Here is a 12,937-nt window from a genome sequence, read left to right as displayed (position 1 = left end):
AACTCAAATTGTATCCCAGATGATTTGATTAAAAACTACAAAAGAACTGCTTTCAGCAAAAGCTCCTTACTGTGGGACACAAATATTTGTGAAGTGGGCATAAAGTACTTACCCTGCACTGCAGCTTTAAAGTGAAATACATTTGGAAGAGGAATTAATCACAAACTAAATCCCACCCCTCAGCTTTCTTATACATCCGCCAAAGAGGTTTAAATATGTTTTTCTACAATCAATCCTTAGGCATGCATCCCAGCTTTCAACATCTCATGAGAAGAGATAACTTTTTAATGAAGTTATTTAAAAAAGCAACATCAAATCAATACTAAAATCACTATCAGAAAAAAAATCACCATTAGATCATCTGAAAAATAGAGGTCCATTTTCCTTAATCATAGTCATTAGATCCACCCCCTTCAATGAGATTGTTTTGATTAAAATTAATATTAAGCATATTGTGACATACAAATGAAGAGGTTGGCTTTTTCAACACTCCAGTTATACTTAGGTAGTTCTGGAATATTTGCATCCACTTTATTATTTAAAAGTTTGGATGTTTCTACTTTGGATGGCGTCTCTCTGAAAGCAGTTTTTCTCTAATCCAAGAGATAAATCAAACAGTGTTTATTAAAAGTGAACTTGTATACCTACAACTTAAAACATTTGTAATGTTTATTTATTTTTGAGACAGAGAGAGAGAGAGAGAATGAAGGGGGGAGGGGTAGAGAGAGAGAGGGAGACACAGAATTCAAAGCAGGCTCCAGGCTCTAAGTTATCTATCAGCACAGAGCCCAATGCCGGGCTCTGACTCACAAGCCACAAGATCATGACTTGAACCGAAGTCAGAAGCTCAACCACCCAGGCGCCCCTATGCCTACAACTTTAAATTCTTCAGTAGATGTATAATCCCAACCATACACAGCTCCGTGCTTTGGTAGTAACACATGCTCTTCTGGGGAAGAAGAGCAAAAGAGTGCTTCCGTTACCAAGCACAACCTTGTGAAGAAGTCGTAGTGTTTGAGACTGCTTCCCTCCTGTAAGACTTTCAAGGGGTGACTTCTAGCTGTTTGCCTCAGGAGATGTGATGGGTAATGAAGTAGCGTGGGCAAGGTGATGTCCTAGCAGTTGCTTCATTCAGTTTCTTTGTCATGTTTTTCACCAGTTTAGATAATGCCTCAGACTACAGAGAAAGCACTCGCTGGCTTATTAGAATTTGAACTTTTAAGTCTCTGATCTAGATAATTTCAGATACTATAATTTCATTATGGAAATCCCTGGACTACTTGTGGGATAAAGCAAATGCTAAGACCGTATTGAGTTTCATCAAGCTGAATTAGCAGAAAATAAGGATAAAATGCCTTTCTATTTAAGAACATGATGATGTTTTAATTGTTACAGCATTTGGCATGCCTAATGTATACAATCCTTGACATTCATGTAATAACAAAGAAAGTTGTTTGGGATCTTTCTTTTATTTCCTAGTGTTCGCTTTACTCTCTAGCATCTCTCCCAGTCCCGCCCCAGTCCTGGTGTATAGCTCTCCTCCTGTTTCTACGTTCCTTCTCTAAAGAAAAACTCGATGCTGTGAAAGGGTACGTGTAAAAATACCTCATTCCTATGTAGATAGGCCAAGGCTGCTTATTACCTACTTATGATGAACAGACCACCATCGTTGTGACAAGTGATGTAGATGCCTCCAGGGTAAAACAAAGGTTTACATATTACACAAGCAATTTCACTGTTTTCTAAACATATTGCCAAGACAGTGGGAGTTGGCAGCCCACACTGTGTTTTAGGTTTGGGAGACTTGGATTAGAAGTGACTGCTGATTATGAACCTTTTTATTTGTCTTCTATGAGCTACAAGCAACCTAGTAACCCAGCAAAGAATTCTTCACAGCACTTAAACTTGTCCTCCTAGCTTCCCAAGATTGCATACACAAATCACTGGACAAAAGTGGTGTAAGAGTCTTGCGCATAGATAACCACACAAGACAACTGTCTTGTTCTAACCCTTAAAGAGTTCCGCAGAGTGAAATGTTTTATAATCCCTTTTGGTGCAATGGGCAAGGAAGGAAAGAAAAGAGTTTGGGCAAAGATTATCCAGAAGAAAAGAAAGAGACTCTTTTGGGGTTCCAGTTGAAACACAATAAAGAACATAATTAACTTCACAATTCTTTGTGTTTTTCATTTGACTGCAGGGAGGAGATGAAAGAGGTCTGCTAAGCCTTGCATTCCATCCCAATTACAAGAAAAATGGAAAGCTGTATGTGTCTTATACCACCAACCAAGAACGATGGGCTATCGGGCCTCATGACCACATTCTTCTAGTTGTGGAATACACAGTATCCAGGTATCACTCACTAAAATGCACGGCAACGTAAATATTTTTCAATCTCATCTTCTCATTATCTCTTCTTCTATTATTTCAGAAGCTACGGTGACCGTAATTAAACCACAGTCTCCACCTTGCTGAAAACCCCCTATATGTCCTTAAAGAGAATTGAGAAAAATGATAGCTTTGGCATTTTTCCACAATTATCTTTCAGCTTAAATGTTACTTCTGAAACTTAGAAAATAACATAATTTTTCAGTCACGTTTATTAGTTCCATTTCAAGCATGTTTCCTTATTTACACACCAAATGTTTGCTTCCCTGTCTGTGTACCATTTACTTTTAGTGGATTCACCTCACACCTTTAACAATCATGGTATTGTTTCCTCCCCTCCATGTAGAAAAAATCCTCATCAAGTTGATTTGAGAACAGCCAGAGTATTTCTTGAAGTTGCCGAACTCCACAGAAAGCATCTAGGCGGGCAACTGCTCTTTGGCCCTGAGGGCTTTTTGTACATCATTCTTGGTGACGGGATGATCACACTGGATGATATGGAAGAAATGGATGGGTTAAGGTAAAAAAGAAAAAAAATCAAAAAACTTCCCCTTGATGTTCAAATGTCTTAATTGCCAGCCAGGGGAAAATGGGTCAAAACAGTGAGTTAAGAGCTGTCTTTGGGGGTGGGGGTGGTGGGGGTGGGGATGGCAGTCTTAGAATTATGTCGCCTTGGTTAAACATTTAAGTTTTATTATGGGTGTCTGCATTTATAAAATGAAGAAAAATTCAGTAATACGCTGATGATATTTTTGGAAGTCGCTATACCCAGATGTGCTAGAATGAGTCAGTGCTGCGTGGTTTGCACGAGGGACGCACAAAGTCCAGTGGTGCTTTCAGGGGCACAGAAAACCCAGGGATTGGCAAAAGATAAGGACCAGCTGTAAAATGCAGCGCGCTAGTGATGCAGCAATCCTTGACCACTACTGAGCTATGTCGCCGTGCTGCCGCTTGTGCGAAACCAAACTATCCCCGGTGTCATTTCCCACGACATGGATTTGTAACTTTAATAATTTTGTCTCAAATGGGGGAATGATTTTTTTTGACTGTCCAGCGACCTTCCCACATTTAGTTTAGGTGAAATACGTAACAAAAGCAGAAAATACTGACCCTCGTCATCCAATTTCTCAGTGATTTCACAGGGTCGGTGCTCCGGCTGGACGTGGACACAGATATGTGCAACGTGCCTTATTCCATACCCAGGAGTAACCCGCACTTCAACAGCACCAACCAGCCCCCAGAAGTGTTTGCGCACGGCCTGCACGATCCAGGAAGGTGAGAGCACATCCTGCCCTCCCCCGCCCCCCACCCGGTCCCTGCCTGCTATAGAGCCCAGCCCAGCCAGGATTCAGAAACAGTAAAGAGAATGAGGGGTTCCAGGCACAGAGCAGCCACAGGTGGTGTCCAAGGTTCCGCTTGTAAAATCACACCAGCTCATCATCTCAGCACTCTTCTATTACTGTGTGAACCAGATTGAGACAGCAGATTAGACATATGGAAGAGAACAAATTTATGGAGAAAAAGTGCCTGAAAGTTCTAGAGTGTTATTATTAAACACTGTTGGACTAGTGTAATGATTAAGACTTCAGTTTTTCAGATTTAGATAATAAATGTTTTTATTTTTCTCCTTAAACTTCTCTAAATGAAAATTTCTGTATGCATCCAATGGGGGTGGTAATAGCTTTGGAAAGTGCTGTCACGATTAAAAGCAAATCTAGAAAAAAAGCACAACGTAGAGTGCCTGACACACCTGATAGGTTTTAAATAAATTGTGCTTCTTATCACAGCTTCACTTAAATATGATGATGCAGTATCAGTTTGTAAGGAGTTGAGCTCAATGTGGACATTTTTTTCACCTGAAAAGAAAATGATAAATGCTAAAGGAATTCATACGGACTGTTTACTACAGTGAACTATACAGAAAGGAACACTGAGATGTATGTAGAGTGAGAAATTTGGGGTACACTTAAAAAATGCTCTAAAGTATAATATAGCAATTCTGTGATGAAAGCTTCATCCCATCTGTGGTCTCTTATTCATACTATGGGATATTTGGCCACATTCATTCATTTACTAGCTAAGTTATTATTGCCATTTAATGTTTATTGAGTGTTCACTATGTGCAAGGTGAGTATTTCTCGAACTTTTTATTTTTATAATCCCTCATGCCCTTCATCTCCCTTCCATCAAAGTCCAAGCCTACAGTTCATTTCCTTTTTGGCATCTCAGCAGATCTTAAAATCTGTGCGACAGGGAGTACTTACGGTGGGTTCAGGATGTGGAGGAAACTGTCACATTCCATTCCTATAGCTCAGAACTCGCAGATACCACCGCAAAGCAGCACTTTGAAGTTGAGCAACCTGAGTCACCACAATCCCACTGAGGCTTTCATGCAGCCTTCCCAGGGGTCCCGGACCCTCAGTGCAAAAACTCAGGATGAGGCAGTTTACAGACCTTGCATATGGCAGGGTGCCTGAGCTGTGGAGTCTTACCTCCTCTGGCAGCAACGGGGAGCCTGTGCCTCCCTCCAAGAGTGTGTCAAGCAGAGAATGATTTAATAAAGCAGAAAGGAAAGTAAAACAATTACTGGCTAACAGTAAAGCTGACTTGTATTAAGCACCTTGGTGCACAGTGCTGAACTCAGTAGCTTGCACACACTGTCTCATTTATGCCACTCAGGCAGTATCTGAGGTAGCTGGCATCAGGTACCACCCTTTTTCCTTTTTTTGTTTTTCAAAGACTTCGATTTTAAAGACAGAAACATTGGGCAGAAGGTACAGAGATTTCCCACATGCCCCCTGCCCCCGTACATGCCTAACCTCCCCATTAGCCACATCCCTCACCAGAGTAGTCCATTTGTTACAATGGAAGAACCTATTTGGACACATCACTATCACCCAAAGTCCAAAGTTTACATTAGGGTTCACTGTGGACCTACAGTGGATTTGGACAGATATATAAGGACCAGTACCCACATGTACCCACCTCTTTTTTTCCATAAGAAACTAAAGATTAGAAAGGTCAAGTGGTTCTCAGCAGACATAGTATTCAGCCAGAACTAGACTGGATGGCATCCGGCACCTCCACCTTTGAGAGACCTGGCCTTTTCTTCCAGATTTGCTCTTTTCTTGATAGAAAGTGGTCAGACCTTCTTTTGTCGTAGATTCTCCATCTTTAAAAGAAAGGCAATATGGGAAAAATTTCTCCATATCCATGGATTTAGTTACACCCTAAGTCATATCGCCTCTGTGTCATGTTCCCTGCCAGGCATTGTACTCTGTGAATCATTGAATTAGAGAGGACAATACAGGGACTGTTCTGCCACAGAACAACTAACTCATCTTTGGCAGGTCAGGCTTAGAGTTTCCCTATTATGAATGGGATCATTCGGATGCAACCGTTTTTATTTTGTTGTTATTATTATTGTTGAGATGATTGCTGTATATGACCCTTAATGTGTCTTAAGCCCCAGAACCTACTCCCAGGTTGTTTTGTTTTCTAGTTTATTTAGAAGCCCCAAAGGTTTGGTTTGGTTAAGACATTAATGTATTTTTTTGACCTAAAACAGTGATTCCCAATGGGAAGATTTTGCCCCCAGAGCATATTTGGCAATGTCTAGAAACATTTTTGGTTTTCACAACTCTGGAGGAGGAGTTCATGCTACTGACATGCTGCTAAACTTCCTACATGCTCAGGACAGAACCTCTTCCTTCCAGTTTTCCACTCAAAGATTTATTTGGCTCAAAATGTCAAGAATGTCAAAGTTGAGAAACCTGAAAACAAAGCAACACTGTTTTCCACATTTGTGAGAACTTCAGAAATAATTGTATTATACAGCTTCATTTTTCCAGCAACCCAAACTCAACACGCCCAGTCCGTCATTGAGTTAAACGTTCAACAAATATTGAGCCCCTTTGATATCACTGGGTTTGAGTTAGGTAACGGAAACACAGTGATAAAGAAGTTGGAGGGGTCCCTGCACTCATGGAGTTGAGAGTTGGTGGCTTAAGTCATAGAAACATTCTAACCCCAGACTGGGGATGACATGAAGATAGAGTCAACGTAAAATAAGAGACTTCAGTGGTTGCGGGGGACCAGTTTTATTTTATTCCCTACATTGTAGTGCTCTCTTTCCTTTGTTAGAGCAGCCTGAGCTTTAGAATATAGCCGTTCCATATACAAACACAAAACAATTACCAAAACGAATGCTGTTGGTGTGTTGCAGATGTGAGTTGCTGCGGCTGCTGGTTCGCGTGCCTTCCCCGTGTATTACTTATGCGATAGTCCTTAATAATAACACCGACAAATGTTTCAAGTCAATGTGCATGTTCGTACTAGAGACAGATACCAAGGGAAATTAGGCAATATTCTCTGGGGATCGTTTAGCTTCAGCAGAGTGATCAAACAAATTAGGATATTTCTGCAGAGCATCCAAGGAAATAGCCCACAGCATCCTTGCCAGCCCACAAAGGGGTTCCTATGTCAGGAATCTCCAATCTCAGTTTAGAAAATACGCTGGTAGGAATTCATGGATGTCCCTCTTTTGTTATGCAGATGTGCTGTGGATCGACATCCCACTGATATAAACATCAATTTAACAATACTTTGTTCAGACTCCGATGGAAAGAACAGATCATCAGCCAGAATTCTACAGATAATAAAGGGGAAAGATTATGGTAAGTAGAGCATAATTTGTTGATTTGGCTTTAGTTTGGGCTTTGTTTTATTTTAGCATATTAATTGAAAAGAAGAGGATTTCTACAAAATGAATTTGCTTTTGGCAAAGCATAAAAACACTGACCTAACAGTGGTAAGCAAGTAAATTGCACACATTTTTAAAGGTCCAGTGACTCTTACAAGCCCGAAGAGTTCCATTTGGGTAATTACCTTTCCCATGGATTAAACTGTTCTCTGTAGGTCCAAAAAATTTAATGGACCTTCAAAAATTAGCTGTGTATATTTTGCTCATCTGAGAAGTAAGATGGGTAACTTCTATTTATTTAATATATAAGGCAGAATTTATCTTAACATCTTAACATACAGCACAAGAAAAACGAGTTAAAGGTAAGAAATTCCTCAATACCCAATATGCCAGTCTCAGCAATTAGAAAAACTTTTAGAAAAAAAAAAATTAGAAAACACTTGTTTCAAATAGTAATGTAATTTCTTTAAGATACCTATTGTAGAGAAAACAAAGCAATAGACACGTGAAAACTTGTTATTTACCCAAGTCATGAAAATGGGATGTTTAGACATTACTTTTACTAACATGATTACTAGAGTGTTTTAGATATACAAAATAAAGTCAGAAAATAACGAAGTCCAAAAAACTTAATATTTTTCAGTGTTTTAGTATTTACTCCTTTTGGAGGAAGCAATATATCAAAATTATTATGAGTCAGGGAACACAGTAGATTAAGATTATTAAATTGATTGCTTCTTCTATTTACTCATTCAATACAGATATTTATTTAGCACCAGGAATGAAGCAGCTGTGTTAGTTCATGTGGTATTCGGTTATTTTACTTTATTTTTTTTCAGGTATTTGTGTGTGCGCACACACACGTCTTATAAAAGCCAAACCAAAGAATAATGTGGTTTGGAAAAAAAATATCATGAGTCACTAGTTTGATGGAATTTTGGCTATATTTGTGGATTAAACTAAATTCTCCTATCACGTTAATTGGGGTCCAGCTGAAACTGGCTACAGTATTGATAGCCTTATAGTTAGGTTTTCAAAACACATCCACAGAATCCTCTCCCAAGTGTACATATATCAAATTGCCACAATGTACTCCTTGAATATTTTAGAATTTTATTTATTTTTACTTCAGTAAAGTGGAAAACAAAAATGAAAACAAAAGTACCATCTGTCAGTACTGACTACATGCCAGCCCCTGTACTAACATTATAAACTTGATTCATTTCATTCACAGAACAACTCCATGTGATAGACACTATTATTGGCCACATTTTTCAGATGGGGAAACTGAGGCACACAAAGATTAATTATCATACAACATAAAGTGGCAGGGCCTGGGTTTAAACCCAAGCTGACTCACTCCAGAGTTCATGACCTTGAAGTTATGCTACCTTGCAGTGTACTAGTTAAAACTTAATTTTTTCTACTTTTGATAATATATTCACCCTAATTACATCGGAAGGGACAATTACTTTAACATTATTGTCTCTCCACAAAAACTTTTGCTTAAATACTGCATGTTGATAGTGACTTATTTGACATTAAGCACATAATAAGTAATCCTCAGATTAATTTGCAACTGGCTTTACATCTTTTCCATTGCAATTAGCGTACACATATCAACTATATAATGACACAAATGGAAAGATTGAGATGTGACTATACACATGTAATTTAAAAAAGACTGGCTGCAACAGACTTTGTTAACCATACAACTCTTTAAACAAAACTCTTAAAATAGTTTAAATGAAGATATTACTTGAGTGACAATGTTTTTAAATATACAAATGTGGGTTTTTTTTTTAAATGTTTTATTTATTTGAGAGAGAGAGAGAGAGAGACAGCATGAGCAGGGGAGGGTCAGAGAGAGAGGGAGACACAGAATCCAAAGACAGGCTCCGGGCTCTGAGCTAGCTGTCAGCACAGAACCTGATGTGGGGCTCGAACCCACAAACCGTGAGATCATGACCTGAGCCGAAATCGGATGCTTAACTGACTGAGCCACTCAGGCGCCCCTACAAATGTGGTTTTAAGGACCTTTTATGCACTATACTTTTATCTCCATTAAAAAGATGAAATCTCAAACATTTTATATAACTTGATAGAAGTCTGGCTTAATTTACTAAATATATGCAGAGGCATATCTACAAAAAAAACAATACAAAATTATAATTGTTTAACAGTATTTGGTTCTTAAGTAAGTAACCATGATTTCCAAAATATCCAGATTCTATTGTCATTGAAAATTTGGTATGTGTGGCAATTATAACACCAAGCATTCAATAGAGCATTCCATTTCAGTATGATGTGCATGGAGGCTCTTTATATTTGATATTATTAAGCAATGGGAATTATTTTTACTAAATACCTATGACAAGGATTCAGCTTGTAAGATGGAAAATAAATTTCCATAATAATATTACTTTGCCTATGTTGCTTTTATTTCATAAAAATATGTTTCATTTGATCTAATGTTATGTTTATTTCTTTCCAGAAAGTGAGCCATCACTTTTAGAATTCAAGCCATTCAGCAATGGTCCTTTGGTGGGTGGATTTGTTTACCGAGGCTGCCAGTCTGAAAGACTGTATGGAAGCTATGTGTTTGGAGACCGTAATGGGTAGGTTTCCTGATACCGTAATTTCATGTATCAAATGCCATATCCACTAATTAGTGGGCAAACTGCCATAAAATATTCAAATGATTGTCTCCCTTTGGGGGTCAGGTCAGGTACACATATGAAGATTATTATTTTCTTTTAGTTCATTATCTATGGTGGTTTTATTAATGAACTTCCTAAGAGATGCTTTTTCAACAAATTTGATTAAATTCATAATATAATATTTAAGAGGAGAGAAGTCTTCAGATGGACTTTTCATATGATGTAGACTTTTCCCTTCACCCTTAAAATAAATTTACCATGATAGTGAGTAACTTGAAAACCATTGTTATACCTGAGTTGTACAAATATTTCCAAATTATTTGGGAACTGGAAGGCTAAGAAATTTTGTTTTTGCCAGACGTTTTAGGACTTTTTACAGTAGAACTCAATTTGTCTTTTTTGGTAAGAATACTACAAAATTACATTTTGGCCTGAATTTTAGAGGTCACATTGTGGATAGTTAGAAGGAACTCTGTGACGAAACCCAAATTAAGAATCTTGTTTCCCAAGTCACTGGCATTCAGGCATGTGGCAGAGCTGATATGCTTGGTCACTAAAAGGAACTAGAAAAGTGTACTGACCCCATGATCTTCCCCCTGTCCCTCTCTCTGATTAATAGCACAGCATGGAGTCTAGTCCTGGAGAGGAAGTATCATTCTCTGGATGAAGGGGAGGGCTTTTCTCATACTCAGGTACTTTTAGTGCCCCCCTCCAAACAAAATATTATCTTTAAGTACTTTCTCCCCACATGAGAATTTCAGAGCATTTGCACACATTATGGGCTATATTCCTTTTCCTTTTAGAAGCCAGGTTTATGGCATAACAATGATTTAGTGAGCTTTATTCTGAGCATTTTATTGCTTTTTTTTTTTTAAAGCCAACACATAGTTTCATTGTAATTTTATGGTATGTTTTTGTTGTAGGAATTTCTTAACCCTCCAGCAAAGTCCAGTGAGCAAGCAATGGCAAGAAAAACCACTCTGTCTCGGCAACAGTGGTTCCTGTAGAGGTTACTTTTCAGGTCACATCTTGGGATTTGGAGAAGATGAATTAGGTACTGTACAAACTATTTCTATTAAGTTCCATTCTCACTCCCTTGCCCAAGAGGCTCTGTTTTAATAATAACCCTCTCGTCCTGCATTTGCTGGCAGTGGTAACCTGCAGCAAAGATGACCTCCTGTGGAGATGAGAGATGGCCCAGGCATGTGTTCTCTCCCAATGATCTTTCCCTGGGCATCTTTCAATCCTATCTCTGCTCCATAAATATAAAAGTAACAAAGCAGGAAAATGGAAGGCAAGAACAAAAGAGAATTTTTGAGTCCTAATGAGAGAAAATCCTAAATATCTAATTAAAATTTAGGTAAAGCTGTGTCATTTGTTTTCTATCTGAAAGCCTTTCCACGTCTCTTGGACCAAATATTTTAAAAATTGTTGCAATTTGAGTCTCACCTTATCCTCTATTTCTGATTTTTTTTTTTTTTTTTTTTTGGTCCATTGGGGTATGCAACTTGTGTAAGATAAGCTGAATTTGTAGATCTGCTTTCCAACAGAATAAAAGTTAGCTTCTGAATGAACAAAATATTATCAAAATGTATACAACTGCAAGCAAAAAGAAGTTGAAATTGGAATGCAATCAAAGAGAAAAAAATGCTACTTATTTTAAATTATAGAGATAAACACAGCTTTCATAATGATACTGTTTAAAGATCAGCACCCAAACAAACCAGAGCTTCTATGCTCCGTTAGGCTCAGAAATGACTTTTAGGTGTTAAGTAAGAAGAGTTGTGTTTCCCATCTGAATCCGAATATTTTCTCTAGGAGTCCAGCTTTGGTTTTATACACCAAACTGGGGATTCATCAGTAAATAGTTTTATGCCAGTCACTTAGTTTAACAAGGGCTTAACATGGATTTCAGAGCCACAGGAATATAATGATTTAAAGAAAAGAAGTCCAATCTGTTCTTTTCTTGTTCCAACATTGAAAACATTTACAATTAATTTTCCCTTGGTATCTCCTAGCCCGCTCAAGAAAACCAAAGAGATACTCTTTTTCACTGAAATCCTCTGTAATGTAATTTAAATTTCATTAGCAAACCCTGGTTTTAAAATATAAATGAGGATTAAATTGTGGCAGTTAGAAATGAATATTTAGATGTTGTAACTGAATCATTCTGAGTTCCCCAGACCTTACTGCAAATGAGTCACCGTCAATTATCCTGTTAGTGTCACCACCATTGGTTAAAATATCCAAACATCTATCTCCACTTAAAACTAAGTTGGGAGCAGACGTAACAAATAAAGCATATACAGACCTTACGGTCCAAAAGCTACAGCATCATGTATACTCTATAGTTAAAATTAAACTTGATTTCACTTACTTATGCCATAATGTGATACTCTTTGGCTTTACTTAAGAGCCATATGCGGGCACCTGGCTGGCTCAGTTGGGAGAGCATCCAACTTTTGATCTCGGGGTCGTGGGTTTGAGCCCCATATTGGCTGTATACATATGTATATGTATATAGATATAGATATCTGTATATAATGTCAATTGGTAATAAATGCTTTGGAGAAAAGTCCCAGTGTGAAAAAGGATTGAGATAGCGTTGGGAGAAGTGCAATTTTAAATAGTCAGAAAAGATGATATTTATGTACAAACTTGAAGGGGGAAAGAAAAGTCAACCTAATGGAGGTCTAGTGAAGGACAGGAGGCTGGCACAACTTCAGACAGATTCTGAGACAGGTAGAGCCTGGAACAGAAGCTGAGATAGGAACTGAGTCAGGAGCTGACAGGAAGAGCCTGAAACAGAGGGGCCTCCTTCAACAGGAGCCAGGCACAGGAGCTGCCTCAGGTGTACAAAGCCAAGAGGCCATTGAGGTTAGGGAGGGGTGACCAAGAGGGCAAAGCATTGCAGATAAGGTCAGAGCAATACGGGGCGGGGGGGGGGGGGGGGGCATCATAGGCCATTATCAGGACTTATTTTTCTCTAAAAGAGATTAGAAGCCATTCATTGAAAGTACTGAAACAAAGGAACGTGATTCAACTTAAATGATGTAACTTGCTTTAAAAGATCTTCTGTGGATGAAATTAAACATAGAAGAACAAAGGGGGAAACAGGGAGATCAGTTAGGAGGCTGCTGCCCTAATCCAGGACAAACTGGTATCTGCTTGTTCTGCAGTAGTAGTAGGA

At 38.5% G+C, this 12,937-nt stretch overlaps 1 protein-coding gene across 1 annotated transcript in view; it reads left to right on the top strand.

Annotated features, from left to right (window-relative positions):
• The window catches only part of LOC120226054 (hedgehog interacting protein), an 89,673-nt gene that overhangs the window by 55,700 nt on the left and 21,036 nt on the right, over nt 1–12,937 (top strand). The window contains exons 5-10 of the mRNA XM_039224248.1: nt 2,198–2,349; nt 2,732–2,905; nt 3,517–3,660; nt 6,940–7,061; nt 9,582–9,705; nt 10,671–10,801. Coding sequence (XP_039080179.1) covers nt 2,198–2,349; nt 2,732–2,905; nt 3,517–3,660; nt 6,940–7,061; nt 9,582–9,705; nt 10,671–10,801 — 847 coding nt within the window. The remainder of the gene's footprint in view (nt 1–2,197; nt 2,350–2,731; nt 2,906–3,516; nt 3,661–6,939; nt 7,062–9,581; nt 9,706–10,670; nt 10,802–12,937) is intronic.

The sequence above is a fragment of the Hyaena hyaena genome, unplaced genomic scaffold (assembly GCF_003009895.1).
Source record: "Hyaena hyaena isolate Hyena2069 unplaced genomic scaffold, ASM300989v1 scaffold_1573, whole genome shotgun sequence".
NCBI lineage: Eukaryota > Metazoa > Chordata > Mammalia > Carnivora > Hyaenidae > Hyaena > Hyaena hyaena.
The sequence above is the reverse complement of the archived record's forward strand: the minus strand, read 5'-3'. Positions and strand labels throughout refer to the sequence as shown.